Raw genomic sequence first — 17,807 nt, forward strand, 5'->3', positions numbered from 1 at the left:
GTGTTCATATAGGAAAAAAAAAAAAAGAGGAAAGGGCAGCTTTGATTAGCATTAAATTCAAGAAAACCCAGAGAAAAACAAATTCTTAGAGATGCCGAGACAGATACTTCCCAAAAGCAAAACATATTTATTAGAAACTACAGACCCATCTTGGCAATGCTTCCTGCTCTAAGTTGCTCCATTGCAGGCACAGGGGATATGCATGATATTAAGTACCTGCAGGATTAAGCCCTAAGCATTTACCATTATCAGTTCTATCACATTTTAAAAAAAGATGAACCATAAATCACATGAGGTGCAGACATTGTAAGGTCTCAAAGCCAACTGCAGTCAGGTTTATGCTAATATAAACAGCATAAACATCCTCTTTAAGAGAGAGAGAGTCCCACAGTTCCCCTCAATAGCACCTTTTCAGGAAAATTCACACTCAAAACACTCACGAAAGGCAATTTAAAACAAACAGTTTAATTTTGTTTTAATGTGGGGAAAAACACCATGAAAATCTTTTAAAAACAAATCACCAAGGCTAAGAAAATATATCAGTTTGTAACACCTTCCTGAAAATGAGCATTTCTGTATCTGTATCAGAAATAGACCTTTATTCATACAATGGGCATAGCAAGAACAGCTCAGAGGTCAAAGGTTGCCACCTCGGCTCTCTACATACTGCATGGGAATTTACATGGAGGTATTTGATAATAAAGTAGGAAGATGTTTAAGACAAAAATAAAGATCTCCTCAATAAACCAAAAGAAAAGACACTTTCCAAAAGTGTAATAAATAAAATAAAAATAAAACAACATCACATCTCAACCACAGCTGATTCAGCTAGAATTTCCATGCAAAGCATCAGTTCAAGTGAGGATTGCACCACAGAAAACTACAAACAACTGTTGCCCTTGTCTGCAGAACAGGAGCACCTTTTTAACAAGGTGAATATTTAATTTTAATGGGAACACTGTAGCTTAGTCCACACCCACACAGTGAGGGAGGGATTTTCAAAGTTTCACCTTTAGCTACAGTGGGGGAAGAGTTATGCTGATGCTGTACTTTTTTCAAAATCCCACCTATAATTTTTATAAAGGATGGCAGCCTCTATGCCTAGGCATTAAGATTAGAATGTCAAGATAACCCATGAGGGAAAAGGTTTGTGCAGGAATCCAATGATACTGGCCAATGTTCAGACAGCCTCCCATACCCCCTTTTATGAAAATTTCAATGTCAGACAAAAGTTGATTTTTACAATATACATTTCTCAAACCTCTTGAGAATCAACATTCAGAAAAATCTGAAAAGTGCATTAAATAAGCCATTGAGCCCCTTCCTTTCTATTGTACAGATTATGGTGCTGAACAGGGTGCTTACACACTACCAACAGGACTACTGCCCTGGTAGTGTGCCTGGTAATAATGTCTGGTAATAAGGCCCTGATTCAGCAAAGCAGTTAAGCACATGAGTAGTACCATTGGACTAGCGAGCTTAAAGCTAAGCATGTGTTAAGTGTTTTGCTGAATCTGAGCATAAGTGCTTGGAAGACCAGACTTGGTGTGGTGTTCAGCGTATACACCATTACTAATCATAGACTATGTTAGTTGACAGAGGAGGGAAGATAATGAAGGAAGATCAGACAAAATACCCCCTTGCCTTCCCCAAGAGACACATACATTACTACCTACTCAAGCTACTTTTACAGGCAGAAGAGGAAAGAGAAATTGTTTTGCAGCTCTTAAAAAAAAAAAAAAAGACCATGACTGGGAAATGCTCAGAGACTATGGTAGTGGGGCCTAACTAAATGCCTAGAGAGACTGGTCAACTGAACATAGGCTGCAAAAATGGGCTGCTGCTTTGAAAGAAAACGTGTGGAACAAGAAAATTCGGAGCAGAAGAGGGCGATCTATTGCAAGAGGTAACACTGGTAGTTTCTCTCTACGTGAGCAAACCTCCTCCCTCCGAAACACTACCATACCTTTCACCTCTATTCCATTATTGTGCCAAACCCAACATAAATGTATCTCACTATTCCTCTCATAAAACTCTGTGTGATGCAGGCTTTTTCTATTCTAAATATGTCAGATTGGTAGCATATTACATAAGCTCCACTATATTGTGTGTTGGTCTACGGAATAGCTTAAGTCACAATTCTAGACTAAGGAGGAGATTTTCAAAGGCATTAAGGGCAGTTACACACCCAACTCACATTCAAAATCAAGGGGAGCTGGATGCCTAACTGCCTTGTGTCTATTTGACTATGTCTTCCTAATTGCTTTAGTGGCACACATGACATAAATTCATGGTCTTCATCACTTTGAGGTTTTCCCTTTCCACCTGGAAATGCAGAACAGTGACATAATAGATAACATTTTTCATCCTGGAGCACACAAAGGCACTTTACATACAGCATCACTGCTATGCAGACATCCCTGGGAAAGAGGTATTGTAGTGGGAGAAAGGGAAATCTTATCTAGGGACACTAGGTCAAAATCCTGCTCATACACAGTGTTCTCCCATGGAATCCTTCACATCCACATGGAGCTGAAAGAACTGTAGATTTTTATAGGTCTCATCTGAACGGCTCACACACAAGCTACAGTGTGGAAGCTATAGTGGAAAAACAAGAGCTGAGTCAGCCCTATCAGGACTTGAACCTACGACTCCAAGGACACCTAAATATTGCAATTGTTTTGCTTAGGCCCAGAGCTGGCTCTACTGTTTTTGCCGCCCCAAGCGGCGTGGGGACAGTCCATGTGCCTTTTGGGCGGCACACACGTTTCCGCGGTGGTGGCAATTCGGAGGCAGCTTCTGTCTTCAGCCGGAAGACAGAAGCTGCGCCGCCCTGAACAGCTGAACATAGAAGCTGCCACCAAATTGCCACCAACACGGAAACGCGCGAGATGCCCTAATGGCACACCGACTGCCCCCCGCTGTTTGCAGCAGCAATTCAGCATGCTGCTTGGGGGCAAAAACACATTGACTGCTGCCCCTTGCAGATTGCCGCCCCAAACACCTGCTTGGGATGCTGGTGCCTGGAGCCGGCCCTGCTTAGGCCATTAACCCATCCGCTCCACCAATAGAGAAAAATACCAGTATGCTGTCTTTGGAAACAAACTATATCATATAGGAAAGAGTAAAAAGCACTGGCTCAAATCTAGCCACAGATAATTGGAAAGGAGAAAGCCGAATACGTCAATAAGGCAAGGTTTTGTGTCTGCTCTCTACCAACACATACCCCTCTGTCATATAATGCCACTGGCGTCAGGAAATAAAGTTACAAGGGCAATGTCTAAACTGGATATTTTACCTCATAGCCAGGGTCTTCCATGAAATAAATATGGTCTCTGCTTGCCATAGGCTGCCTTTTAATAACAGATTTCTGTGTTTGTTTTATATGTATCTAAGAGCAAAGTTTACTGTGAGATTGAGTCGCTGCTGTAGTAGTAGCAGCAGTAGTAATATGAGAGGTGAATTTGTAAGCATTTTTACAGCATACACCTTAGCTTCTGTCATCTCTATTTACACTGAGCAGTACCTGACTCCCACTGAACTCATTAGGACCACACATCAGAAACCAATACTCAGTAGCAGTAAAGGGGGCAGAATCCGGCATTTGGTAATTAACAATAACATTTTTAACAGATCAAGGCATTTACAGTGAGCAGTCAAACAATCCACATCAGAAAATGTTAGCAGCCTAAACAGAGAGAAAACATGGAAAGACGCAAGTTGAATTATATTTTGCCCCAAGGAGAGAAACAGTTTCTGAAATGTAGGGTCAACCCTCCTCCAAACCCTGCTCCTCCCCTGGGCAGCAGTGTAGGAACTGGCACTAGGCAGCTGGCGCTCCTGATTAGCAGCCCCCAAAGGGTTAAATGTTTGGCCTGCAGAGAGTCACATCAGTAGAGTATCCAGTAATACAATAAATAACAGATATGAGCTAGTCAAGATCCACTAAAGTAGGTTGTCTCAAGGTCCCATTGGCAACTCCCAATATCTAAACAAACAGGAAGTTAATATTACTCATACGACTAATGCCCAGAGGCCTCAGTCAGTATTGGGGTCCCAGTGCGTCAGGCACTATAAAAAACATAAAACGCAGGCCCTGATGACAGCAGCATTTCTTTACAGGAAGTTTGTAAACAACTAAAACATGACTTTATTTATTACACAATATCCTCACACATGCTTACACTGATGCCAAGGGCAAAAGCCTTATAATGGGTCCAGTGTCTTCCCTGAGCTAACCATGTATTACACTAAGGAGGATGTTCATGCTGGAAACCACTTTCAGATGCATCAGCAAATGCTCTAGAAAAAGACAAAAACTGTGTAAACTATATGTGAACTTATTCACAAAGAACACTGAAGGGTGGGTTAAGGAACTCAGGAAATCTGGGTTCAACTCCTGGCTCAGAGAGAGATTTCCTGTGTGACCTTGGGTAAATCATTTACTCTACCCTGTGGCCTCAGTTCATTATCTGTAAAAGGGAATACTTCTCCCTCTCACACAGGGGTATAGTGAGGATAAAATCCAGAGCTGTTTTCAGGGGTGGGCAATCAAGATGATGGGCCTGGATGCCAACTTCCAGTGGGCACCATGCTGGGGGTGGGGTCTGGAATGTCTTCCACCTGTTAAAATCATTCGTGATTGTGAGTTGCTCAGTTAGTATAGGGACGAGGGCTAGACAGATAATCTATATTACTCTTTAAATAGTTGTGACATTGGAGTGTGAGTTACTAACATGGGATTATGGGGACTTCCATTGTATCCTTAAGGAGGAGGAGATAGCTGTGTGAGAATAAGCTCTCATCCAAATAGAAAAAAATGGAATACGAAAGGGAATACGGAAAATGACCTGTCATATGCATTTCTTTTTGTGCCATGTAGGTGTTCAATTTCATTCCTGTGAGCTATTCCCTCTCTAATGTATCTTTTTATATTTACTATATAATAAAGATTTTGTATTAGTTCTTGAAGGGGAAAGGGTCTTGTTAGGTCAGATTAAAACCTGTCTTATTAAAATCTCCAAGGAAACAGTCCTGAAGAGCCCCTAGGTCAGTTCTTTTCAATGATATTGCTAGAAGCTGAAAGAGGTCCAATTAATATTTGTAAGATGCTGCTGATTGGCAGCCTTTTAGCTTCAGTCATGTACTTTGCTGTACTTGCAGTCTGTCAGGCATGCCATGAAAGAATCATTTTGGAGGAGCATGTTTTAATCTTATGAAATGGTGAAAAATAGTATATGTGAAAAAACCCTTAAGGACAAAGGTATGAGAGCAATGGAAGTCCGATGTCTGATCAAAATCTGCGTATATATATTGGGAGAACATTGCCAGGTCACTGATCATTAGTTTCAGTGGCACCCCAGCTATAACTCCAACTCCATCTATGATCCTCACTGGACAAAGGCTAAAAGACCCCATTGCCAGCCATAAAGGGCTCTGCAGGGAGGAAGTGGGACCTCTTCTTTCTTCCTTATCCTGTTTTGTCTCAAATGCAAGTGAAATAAAAAATACCCTTGTAAACAATGTTTGATGTAAAAACATTTTTTTTAAACTGAAGGTGATGGATAGAAACTGTAACTATTTACGCAATTCTCATTTGCTGTAACTGCTGGAGGTCTGTTACAGGCTGAGAGGGTCACTTAATGTCATAACATAAAAAAACAGAGAAAAGCCTCCGCAGAGAGTAGGTGAAGCTGCAACACTTTTGAGGAGGAATGCCCCTGCCTCAATCATTTTTAAGGTTAATACAGGAGATCATGGATACAAACTGGAGTTGTCAGTGAAAGCCAGTTATCCCACGCTTTTGCAAAAAGTGGATTCCAGGGTGTGTATCTGGGGATGGGAATAAAAATAATAGGTTAAATCTAAGGGCTTGTCTCCACTTTCTGGTGGATCAATGCCTAGTGAAGACCCGCTAAATTGACCACCGATCGCTCTCCCATCGACTCTAGTATTCCACCGGAACGAGAAGAGTAAGGGGAGTAATGGGAGAGTGTTTCCTGTTGACATAGCATAGCATGGACCCCGTGTTAAGTAGATCTAAACTATGTCAACTTGAGTTATGCCACTAACGTAACTCAAATTGAGTAGTTTAGATCAACTTTCCCCCATAGTATAGACCTGCCCTAGAGGCTCATAGTTACTTTTTCAACCCAGACAGCAATACATTTTACTCTAATCCTATTAGAAACTTTCCACCTCCGTCACTATATACACAATGTGGATTTAAAAAAAAAATCCACAATCAATCTCTGTTTTTCACAATTAACAGGAAAAATATGCATGTAAACAGTGAAAAGAACATTAAACTACAATAATGAAAAAGGATAAAATATCAACATTTTAATAAAAGACAAATATTACTATGCCATATAATACTATATATACACAATTTTTATTAATATTAGATAATACTGTATATTGAATTTATCATGCATTCTGAAGGAAAATGATTGAAGTTATCAAGTACAGGTCAGCTTGTATATCCTATGTATAATCGTATGGGGTAGAGGGAATCCATAACCAGCCAGCCCACCCTAAATTACTATAATTTCAACAGTCTTGTAGGGCTTGAGATTCTGTACTACCTATGTCAATTTTAAGCCAATATCCTTTGTCGCTGCAGAAGAATAAGTAACTGCAGAGATAAAAATTGTGTAAATTTGTCATTGACTACTAGAGAAAACTCTGCTATACACAGTCAATTGACAGCATGAAAATGCAGAAACCAATCAGCACTAATTGGACGTAAAGAGGTGCTGACTTCTACTAAGCCAAGGGAATTCTACTCTTAGCAGGACTGGGTTTATTTTAACATTTAGATACTCCCACTCAGTGGGAGTTGATGGTCTTCTGCTTTTTACAAGATTCCATCCTAGCTATTGTACTTGAAAAGAGGATGTAGGTAATAGAAGATTACTTTTAAAACCCGAAATGACACCTGTATGATTAATGTTATGGTCACACTAAAGGTACTGCTACATATAAACCCTTTCAAACTAACATACCAGCATCAACTATGACCACTGTAGCATTCCATATATACATGCATACAGAGGGATACTAGTTTTGGCAACTCTAAGTCAAATTTATACAGGGGATTCTATGACCCCCCTACCTTAGCTATTTCACAATGTAACAATTCTGGACAATCCATTGTTTCCAGAACCTGTGCCAGAAGCTGTAGGCTAGTCACCTGGAAGACAATTGTTGAATCAAGTGCGGTTTTGAAAATGCCACTCAGTGCTGTGTTTAACTGTTTGCTCAAAGAAATCCTGCTCCTTCTTGGATCCCCATATTGGAGTCTGCACATGTGCATTACATAGACTGGTGTTGAAATGCAGCTGGCCCATATAGGTCTTTCAAATTGCAAGATCTATATTTATTTTACTCTGGTTTTTTATTGCGAGTACATTAGCTAGTGGTAGAGCACCCATGAGATACTACACAGAATGAACTGAGGAAAATATGAAACAATTCTGGACAAGTCTTTAATAAAAGGTAACCTTCTATAAGAGTCACAATGGGATTGGTTTAAGATTATGACACTAAAGTATAATTTTTGCACAAACTATATTGTAACTTTAAGGGCCAGAAGACTACCATCTGGTCAATTAAACACTTCTCTTGAAATCCATCTATGGATTGAGTGCATAAGATTAACTGCAAAAATGTAGTTCTTCACTCTGTATTTACCTCATTTTCCAAATGTTTGCCCAGCTGCTTATTGAACGGATCGCACACCATTCTATGGCTGGCTTTTTCAGTTTGTTCCATATTCTAACCTATCCTTTGTGTGAAGAAATGCTGCCCAAATTCCTTATATGCTTGTCTCCTCCTCGGCTTCAGTCAATGACCTCTTGTTTTCAAATTAGTTACTATCTCAAGCTGCTTGCTGACATCAATACATTCCTTTCATGATCTTCCAAAGCTCTATGGGGACCCCCCTTAGTTTTTCTTTTCCCAAGATATAGTCCATGTCTGATCAATCTTTCTTCACAATTCACATGCCCCATACCCTGAATAATTAGGATTGCTCTCTAGCATACTTCCAGTCCCAACACCCTTTTATAAAATTACCAGGATTGCACAGACTCTTCAGAAAACGTCTCTTACAGAGTAACCTTTGCAAACATATACTCCAAAGTATTTAAAAAGAAAAAAAAATCACATCAATAACTTGTTTGCCTTTTGTTTACAATCACTATACATTATAAGGGAAACTATCAGCACAATCAGTCCTCAGAATATGCTATGGGAAATATAGACTAGTATCACTTTCCCAGTGAGCTCTCACTCATTTTTCAGTAGAAGCTTGCTGGAATGTTCAAATTTTTCAAAGGTTTTTGTTTGATTTATTATTAATGGATTACTTTACAGTGCCAATCATCCATTCCAAAAATGTATAAATGTAATGCTACCCATCGAAATGTTATTTAAAAGCAGAAATGTATACAATTAAAATGTGCTTTTAAGTTGTTTGCTCTAAGTAGCACAAGTTTGCCTTTCATGGAAGGCTCTACCATTAAAAACAATTGACCTAGACATCCACTGTCACTTTTGCCTGTGGCTTGGGGCAAAGCTCCCTTTGTGGTCAATTATGTGGTGGGAAAGCCTGCAACAAGCAATACTGCTTAATTGTGTTTCTTGGGTAATTCAGTGCCAGTTACATTACATAAAACCAACTCACTTGCAGAACTGCCCTGATTAATATATAATATGTATACATGGATGCAAAGAACTATCTTCATAAAAAGACTGAAGAAGAGATGAAGAAGAAACCTGAAGAATTCTGTGCAAGTTTGAAAGTTTCTCTCTCTCTCATCAGCAGAAGTCAGTTCAATAAAAGCTATTACCTCACCCACCCTGTTTCTTCATAAAAAGCAGCAGTAACATTTCAGACATTATTCAACCACCATTATTGGTGAGATTTGGGGCCAGGTTGTGGACAATACAAAAGTGCAGATACCAAAACCTAGAACTTTGCTTTACTGACCTTAATTTTTTCCTAAGATAATTATACAAATCTAATTAACTGGATACAGAATTCAAGGCGTAGCTATATAATGGATTCAAATCTAGAAGACAAAAATAAACAAACAAATCCCAACTACCCATTTTAAAACTCTGAATTTTCCTGCCCTAAATTTTCCACAGGAATTCCATCACTTTCTAGTCCCACTTCACAGCCTCTGAAATATCAAACAAATAATAAGATGACAATCTTCTCTCTAAACCATATTTAGTCTGTCAACTATGGTAATAAACACTCTGTAAATTCTGTGTTTACAGTGGAAACTGGCTCCTAGAATGAAATCTTCTCTCATTTACTCCAGTATAAATCCAGACTAACTGCACAGAAGTCCAGGAATTTGATCCAGATTTACATCATTGTAACTGGAAAACAGAATTTGATTTAATCTTTATACAGAGACATAAAAGATAATACTTGTACACATTAGTATTTTACATTGGATTTAATCTGTTAATTTTTACACAGGCTTCTTTTTAGTGGAGGTGACCTTTTATTATGCTTGTTAGATCTGTGTTATGAATAAACAAAAGGCCCCAGTAAAAAGGGATCTGTTTAGCTAAATACTTTGACATACTGCAGTTGGTAATGAGGAGTCACAAGAGGAACGAAGGAATCCTTCTAGCTTTCACATTTGGAAGAGGTTTCACTGAGTTTGGCTATGCTACATCCAATCTTTATGCTGGATTCTCAGGTTCTGAAATTTATAATGTATTTCAATAGAATTTGAAAACTCATATTTTTCCTCCTCTAAATTCCAATGGCTTCAAAACACAAGCAATTAGTATCCAAAATTCAAATAATTATCTGCACTATGAAGACCTCTCAGAAGAAGAAAACGAAACTGGAAATCTCATATAATTTTCCTTCAGATTCCTTCCTTCCTTCATCATGCCAGAGAATACTCCAATAATAGTCTCTTGTAGTATTTCAGTACTTTTGGTCACTACCAGAATGAAGAAAGGCAGAAAAGAAAGATGAGGAAGGGAAGAATGCTAAAGTTCTTTTGAGTTTCAAAAAAGAAAAAGCTCAAGCAGTTCAGGTTTGGTGTGGCTTTGGGGGAATGTTCAAATGGATTATTTTATCTAAACCAGTTTCTCCAGCCCTGTGAAAAAGAGCTAAAAAAATCTTGCTGAATGTCTTAGTGTGAACATATGAATGAAGAATGTTAAAATTCATAATAGGAAATTGCCGCTGAAATGCACCATAGAAGCATTGTCTAATCATCAAAAGACCATGAACTGTCATTTTCTTCCCTCATTCAAACACTGAAAGTGCACACTGATTTCAAAGGAAACCTCTAAACTTTTCACACAGGACCAAAGCTTGGACTAAAATGTGCTTCTGGGAACTGAAAAGGTGGTATTCCCCGGACACTCTTCTGTAACACCCTTAAAATTCCATTGTTAATTGAAATGGATTATCATCATTTAGAGGTGTCAAGTCCTAGTGCCTTCAGTAAGGCTAGATATGAGGCACCACTCAAGCCAATGGGAATGTTGCGACTGATTTCAATAGTAGCAGGATTAGACCGTTGTTATGACGCTGCTCTGCATAAGGAATAATATAACCAATACCTGTAGCAAAAGTACCCGGATGGCAAAGCATAGCACTGAGGCTAGTGGAACTTAAATATAAGAATAAACGTAACTGTAAAACTTTTCACTGACCCCATGCTAGAGGAATAATTTGGACATTTAGATACAACTGATTTGTGACAGCAGAGCATAAAACTGAAATTGAAGAGACTGCTCGTGTTGAAAATTTGTTACAGAATGGATATCATTGTCATCTGTCTTAACTATTCCAATTTTATACAATTAGATTATTTAACATGGCACCTTTAAACTAATGGATTTTACAATGCATAGATACAGCCACGATATTTATAATAAAGAGTATACCATAATTCATTACAAACAGACAGCCCAAAAGGAAATCCTTCATGATGATATGCAAAGTCAAAGGGGCTCCAAAAATGCATGCTGAAGTTGTTTGAATAACAATGGCAACCAGGGGACTGGAATGTGTTTACTCAGCACAGTGCTTCCCCCTGCATCATGAGATCTTTTCATATGCCCTGCCCTCTACTCAAACACAAAATGCAGGAGGAAATCCTTAACATTTACGAGGAAAGTATTCTGGCAGTACCAGTTCTATGATCAGTGTTAGCTTCAATGTTCCCATGCAACCACAACTGAAGTGCAGTAGAATAGTGTGGGAGTTTTTTGGGTGTGTGTGGGTATTGAGGCTGACTTGGCAAATGTTGTATCACTGTTTGTGAAATTGTATCACTTATCAGGGAATACGAAATCCTTGCCAATTGATTTCTGCTGCCACAAATTTGAATAATTTAAATAACTGATTGTTTGCTTTAAGTGTATAAAACAGTATAGTTTAGTGCAACTCTGACCAGCTGTAGTAGCAGTAGATCTGAATTTATAACATATTTTAACAGATGTATTAGCACTAATTTACTATGTGATTAGGAGTGCACATTTTAAACGACAAAAGCATTTACAGTTAAATGTCTAAAAGAAACCATTTCAAATGTAGAAAAGTAAATCATTACATGAAAAAGAAGCACCCTTTTCTAAATCTGCCCTATTAAAAATCCCACTAAAGAGCCAAAGCGTTTTATTGATTGTTTTCTACTTTCCCACTGCTGAAACTAAATAATCCTCTATTTACATTGATTTAAAAATGCATTATTGTCTACTTTCTAATAAACCAGACTGTGGAACAAGAGCTCAAATTATTCTAAGTTTATTCTTAAAAGTCTTTTTTTTTTGTTTTTTTTGAAAGACTGAAGCCTTAATCCTTAAAAGCCTTTTTGAAAGAAATGTTAGTAGATGCTGGCCTTGCAGCTGGGCCCAGATTGAAAGTGCACTTACATTTTTCTGTTTAGAACTGAAGGACTCTAAAGTTAGTGCTAGCACTCCACATAAAAGCTTTGGAAATGGCATTCTTTGGTACTCGTGCAATTCATTCTTTAAGAAAAGGAAATGGAAAGAAAGATTTCATGTCCAGGGCTTCAGGCCTTTGATCATTTGATGAACATTGGATCCTCAACCTGGGCCTCAAACTTCTCAGGCCAGACAAAGAAGGCCTAGGCCTCACAGACTGGGCCTAGATTCCTGTCAGAACAAAACCTTTGGCTGCCTCACAGTGTGACAGCCTGGGAAAGGCCCACCTCAGCAGGGTTGAGATGCCCGCTTTGCCCTTTGATCTTTCATTTAAACTACAGCCAAAGCACCAGGTCAGAGGATTTCAAATTGCACATCCCCATTGGCAGAGGGGAGCAGGTCAAGAACAAAATGGGGGTGACCAATCTAAAAAGCCCTGTGACTCCTTTCTTTGGCCAGTTTCACATGACTTGTCTTGTATTGTGCAACACTAAGCCCACACTTAAAATGGAATTTGACATTACATGGTACAATGGAGTCAATAAATGACATTCTTTAGTGCTCTTACAACAAAGTCAACCCTTCCTTAAGTGGCTGAAAGCCTGAAGTTAGAAAATATTTCTCATTTATTTCTCTATGCAAGCAAATTTCATATATTTTAAATCTAGTTTTCATCACATCCTCTCCTGGCTGAAGGCTGAAATGAGTATAACAAATATTTAACAGAGGTGTACATCAGTTTTATCATCTATCACAGCTATTATTTGGAGAGATGAAGTTGCCACTTGAAATATAAATGTACCAAGTAGCTGAAATTCCTACATATTCTTTCACAAAACACACTTTCCAATGAGACTGGAAAAAATCATCTCATTTTGCTGGAAAATTTTCAGTCTGGGACTTCGCATAAGGCAGGCACACAACTTCTTTTCACATCAATAGCAAGTTCCACATGATGCTCAAGGGCACAAAACACAGCCCTTTGTGTGTGTGTTTGATGAGACATGTTAACAGTCAGAAACAGGGGAGAAGAAATGTCAAACTCCTGTATCTGAAGGAATGGAATGTCATTTCTGGGACATGACAATTTCAGAAGCAACAGAAAGATTGCAAAACATGGATTTTATTTTTAAACTATGTATAGGAAGCTAAGATTAAACGGTTCATTGAATTAAATACTGTTGGTACAGTGATTAGAAAACAAAAAGCTAAATATTATTTCTACATGTATATGTCAGCTAATCTGCATTATCATTTTCTTGTAAAGTGAAAACTCACATACACAGAGGGCAAGATTGTGACTGGCCACAGAACTAGCTTCAAAAAAGGGATGTAGAAAGACAGTGATGAGAAGGCATCACTGCTATTTATTTATTTCTGAAAGTGCTAGGTGCTGTACAAACACAAAGGAAGACACATTCCCTACCCCTAAAAACCTTCCACTGTGAGACTATAAAACAGACAGAAATGAGGTGAAAGGGAAGTGTTGATTGACCAAGTCCTTATAAAATAGGGTAGGGCTTTAAAAGTGTTCAGCATTGGCTTGCCTCTGCGCCCACTGAGATAAATGACTAATGATGAGCACTTCTGAAACTCCCAACTATTACACTTTTAACACAGTGGGTTATTTACTTTATTTTACTGTCTATTGCTCAGACAATGACTATCTCCATGTACCCCAGCATTTCCTATAATCAAATATTTATTAGGGGAATAAAAAGGAGTACTGCATCCTTCCCTAGGGGCATCCACAGACTTTTTTTTAAAAAAATAAAGGTATAATATATAATAAAGTTGATTACTTATGATTTTCAGCTGTGCAGCTAAAACCCTTCATAGAAAGGTGCATTTCACAGATGGGCAAAATGGAGGCACAGGGAAGTTAAGCGACCTGTCCAAAGTCTGACAAACAGACAATGGCAGAGCTGAGACTAGAATGCCGGTCAGCCAACTCCCATTCCATTCCATTGCCATATCCACTGAAATACTCTGTCTCAAAAGGCAGGCAATTGTGTTTAAACTACTGCTATGTAGGTAAGAAGTGCTTGCACAACCCACTGAAAGGAATTAATTTACTGATGAGACAACACAAAATATTTATCATATAGTTCAAGCTTTTTTTTTTAGCTGTAATAAATATTTAAAATAATAAAATTAAAGATACAAATTCTGCCTCTTCCAATAGCATACATGTGTAGGCTCCATTCATGAACAGCTTTTTTTTTTTTAAATCACTACGAGCACTGAAAATAAACTTAAGATCATTCAGTAAAGGGTACAATTTGCCTCTAATTTATTCTTGGGCCTTCTGTGAATACTTCTCTGTGTGTTACTATGGTAACACCGCCACATCTTTCAGCACTGAGAAAGCCACAAGCTTTTTGATTCTCACCTTTGGCCATTTTATTGAGAACCATGTCAATTAGAATGTAGGTTCCACTTCTTCCTGCACCATCACTGCCAACAGAAAGGGAGAAAGAAAAACCCATCAATGAATATCTAGACTCGAGAAAGAGAAAGGTAGCTATCATTATTTTTATACTGTGTCATACAAGGGGAAGAGAGGATAAATGGTGAGGGAAACAAGTGTAAGAGGCGAGGGAGAGAAAGCTTGCAATGGCTTTAATTAACACAAGCTGTTCATGTAGGATTAACTATTGTTCTACATGGATAGCAGGATTTTGTTTTATAGAGCAAAAGATGTGTTTATTTAAAAAAATAATTGAACAACAGTGAAAGGGTCAGTAATCCTAGAACAGGCAGCCATTTCTATGCACAAAGTGTTCACATAAGATCAAGAAACATAACAGGATAGTCCACGAGAGCTGGGAAATAGAATAGCATCTAGAATCCTCCAAAAATGATTGTTAACTCTATTTGTACTTGAGCAGCTAGGTTAGTCTGCATATGCCCAGAGTGGTGCATTTCCCTTTCAGTTACATTCCACTCTCCTTGACTCCTATCCAAGAACTTAGAATATTTTATTACTTAAGGATCAAATTCTTTCTTCACCAAGAAATAGGATGCTAGACATCTGGACTTGAAAAATGTGTCTCTATTGATTTCTTCTCCCACCCTCCTTGTTCAATTCTGCCTCAGTTGCAATGAGTGGGAAAAATATCATCATGTGATTTCTAAAAAAATATATATCTTTAACTTTAGGGTACTTCCAATCCTCCCTTGGAGAGGTGTGATCAAGCCTTGTGAGAAAGCAAAGCTCCCTAATCTGAATGCAGCTTGTGTTCCTGTCAGGGAGCAGCTTGTAATTGGCAGCGTGATGTTCTTTTATGGTTGCTGTTAGCAAACATAATTAAGACTTTAAGTAATAGACTTTTTTCACTTCCCTCCCCAATATTTCTAGAAATGGGCATGTGTGACCAATTGATTAGTCATTTTTTATCAACTAAATTATTTTTAGTGATAGGTCGCTCTGTCTACAGTATTACTAAGGAGAAAAAATGCAACACTGTAATGCACTTTATAAGTTCCATTTACACATAGGCTATGAAACTACATCTTTGATAAGCCTCCATAAATGGGAGAAGTTTGATCTGTTTCATTTACTAGAACAATTTTTGCAGAGAGGCAGCCGGCGCTACTAAGCTCTCTCTCTTTACCCCACGCCTGATTCCTGACTGTGAAGGAAACAAAGAAACAGAGTCTTATTAATTCATCCAAATAGTGAGTGACAATGTAGTGACCAGACCTAATAAAACAAGAACTGCTAGGCTGAATGTTAGAGACATTTTCATCTGTTAGATTAAGAGAAGGCCTGCAAACATTTTAAAGGACAGAGCTTTCTACATTATATTCCTTCCTTCTTGGACCTCCTTAGAGAGACACAGGCTCCCCTCCATATTGTGAATCTTCTTGGAGAGTATCACTACACAATGTGCTATATGATCTTGTCCCTCCATAATGATCTCAGCAGGCTTGTGACACATGCAAAATATGCTGCCCCTCTCCCCCACTAACATGGAGGAGCACATAATAAGCTATATGTGGTGTTTCCTTCCAATGCTATGATCTTTCCCCTGATCTTGTCCACAAAAGCATCTTAGCTAGTAAGGAAGTGGCTAAAGAATGAGAGCATGGCATTCACTGTGTATCATGGTCCCTCCCTACAACTACAAAACCTAATATTTACATTATTACTTTAAGTTTTGTAGTGAGCTATCAAACTGCTCTCATTTACATTCACCACACTGGCAGGCCTAAAGGGAATTTATGTTTGGAAGGTTTAAGCTTACTGCCCAACCAGTGGGCAATTTTCCCCATCCCATTTCCTCTCATCAGGATTATAGAAGAAACAAAAATAAAAACATTTATCTAAATATTAACAATGCAGAACAGAGTCTAAATTGGGAATACACGGCATTGCAATAACTTTGAAGCATATTTCTGAAATAAAAAAAGCTGTAAATGAGATTTTTAAATACAGAAATCAGATGTAACTTGTGAATTAACATCTAAGATCATATTAAAGGGCAGATTTATATGAAATCAGATCATCAGCTTTACTAGCATAAGAACTAAACTAAATAAATACTTTGACCTGGTTCATGAGGTATCATCTTATTTGTGTAGTGATATATCTAAACCTTTAATGTGCCCATTTGGTTTTATGTATGTTAATTTCTTACAGCACAAAAACGTCTCTAAAGCTATTTTAATAATTGTACTTGCCTGCAGTGAACAATTACTGGACAAGAACGACCCTTGTAGCATTTGTTTACTTTTCTGCAATAAAACAGACAAAAATTAATAAATATATTATGTACAATTTCCTAAGCCAACTGTCAAAAGCATAAATGGTAAGAAAAAGCAAATATTCATCCCTATTCTTAAAGAAATATGCAGTTTGATTAGCTCATGTTATAACAAATAACTAAGTTACATACATAGTTCTGCTTCAAGTTTGTTTCTATTTTCCTGTTACAACAAACGCATTTAAATTTCAAACATTGTTTCATGATACTCGTATTTGCTGGTTAGCCAACAAATAAAGACACTCTCTTCCCAAACTCTTTGCAGGTTAGGCAGAATCTTAGGTTATGTATCATAAGATGTTTTGAGTTTCAAAGTGAACCTTGAGTTCATGAACTTTTTCCACAGAAACTTTTAAGTGCATTGTGTGAAGCCAAATTTGAAAGCAGGTATTACAGTCAGAATAATGTGGTCTTGTACAAAAAAGAGATTATCTCCAAAAAAAGCAAAGAGTAACTACTCTAAAGAACTTCTTTCAGACATCTAATTATTTATGGTAGGGATGACTAAAATACCAGGGAGCTATGTCGCTATGGTCCCAATAGAAGAGTTTTACACACATAAAATGTATAAGTAGTTTTATTGTCTAGATTTCTGAAATATATGAAAAATATATATCTGAAGCCCCAAAAATGGCTACTAAACTGATATGCTGTTGTATTAATGTATTGGGACTAATACCTATTCTCGTATCAATGCAGACATTTAAAAATGTTGAAGCAAACCAAGATACTCAGTATGGGATTTTGAATACATGACACTAAAGAACTAAAATCTATTTAAATAGGTTTTTTTTTTAAATGTTACTGCTCTAGATTTTATATGTGAAACACATTACTCATCTAAAAATGTAAAGTGTCTATGCATACATTAAAAACGCAAACAGAACAAAGGATAAAATGGGAAAACACTCTTTCTAAGAAATCAGAACCCTTCCTTCTCCTTGATTAGACATTTGATCTTACTATAAGGTCTGCTATAAAACTATTTTATAAGACAGCTTCCAAAGGAGGTCTAGATGCACCAAGGTGCTAACTGTTAAGAGTAAGTATTTAACAACATCTTAACTGCTAAGAAATGTGATAAAGGGTGCTGCTGGAATC

At 37.8% G+C, this 17,807-nt stretch overlaps 1 protein-coding gene across 2 annotated transcripts in view; it reads right to left on the bottom strand.

Annotated features, from left to right (window-relative positions):
- Positions 1-17,807, bottom strand: part of PTPRN2 (protein tyrosine phosphatase receptor type N2) — a 940,168-nt gene that overhangs the window by 9,925 nt on the left and 912,436 nt on the right. For both annotated transcript variants that reach the window (XM_039523677.1, XM_039523678.1), the window contains 2 exons: positions 16,624-16,677; positions 14,330-14,394 (listed from right to left, as the gene is read on the bottom strand). In XM_039523677.1, coding sequence (XP_039379611.1) covers positions 14,330-14,394; positions 16,624-16,677 — 119 coding nt within the window. The remainder of the gene's footprint in view (positions 1-14,329; positions 14,395-16,623; positions 16,678-17,807) is intronic.

Source organism: Mauremys reevesii, linkage group 2, assembly GCF_016161935.1.
Source record: "Mauremys reevesii isolate NIE-2019 linkage group 2, ASM1616193v1, whole genome shotgun sequence".
NCBI classification, from domain to species: domain Eukaryota; kingdom Metazoa; phylum Chordata; order Testudines; family Geoemydidae; genus Mauremys; species Mauremys reevesii.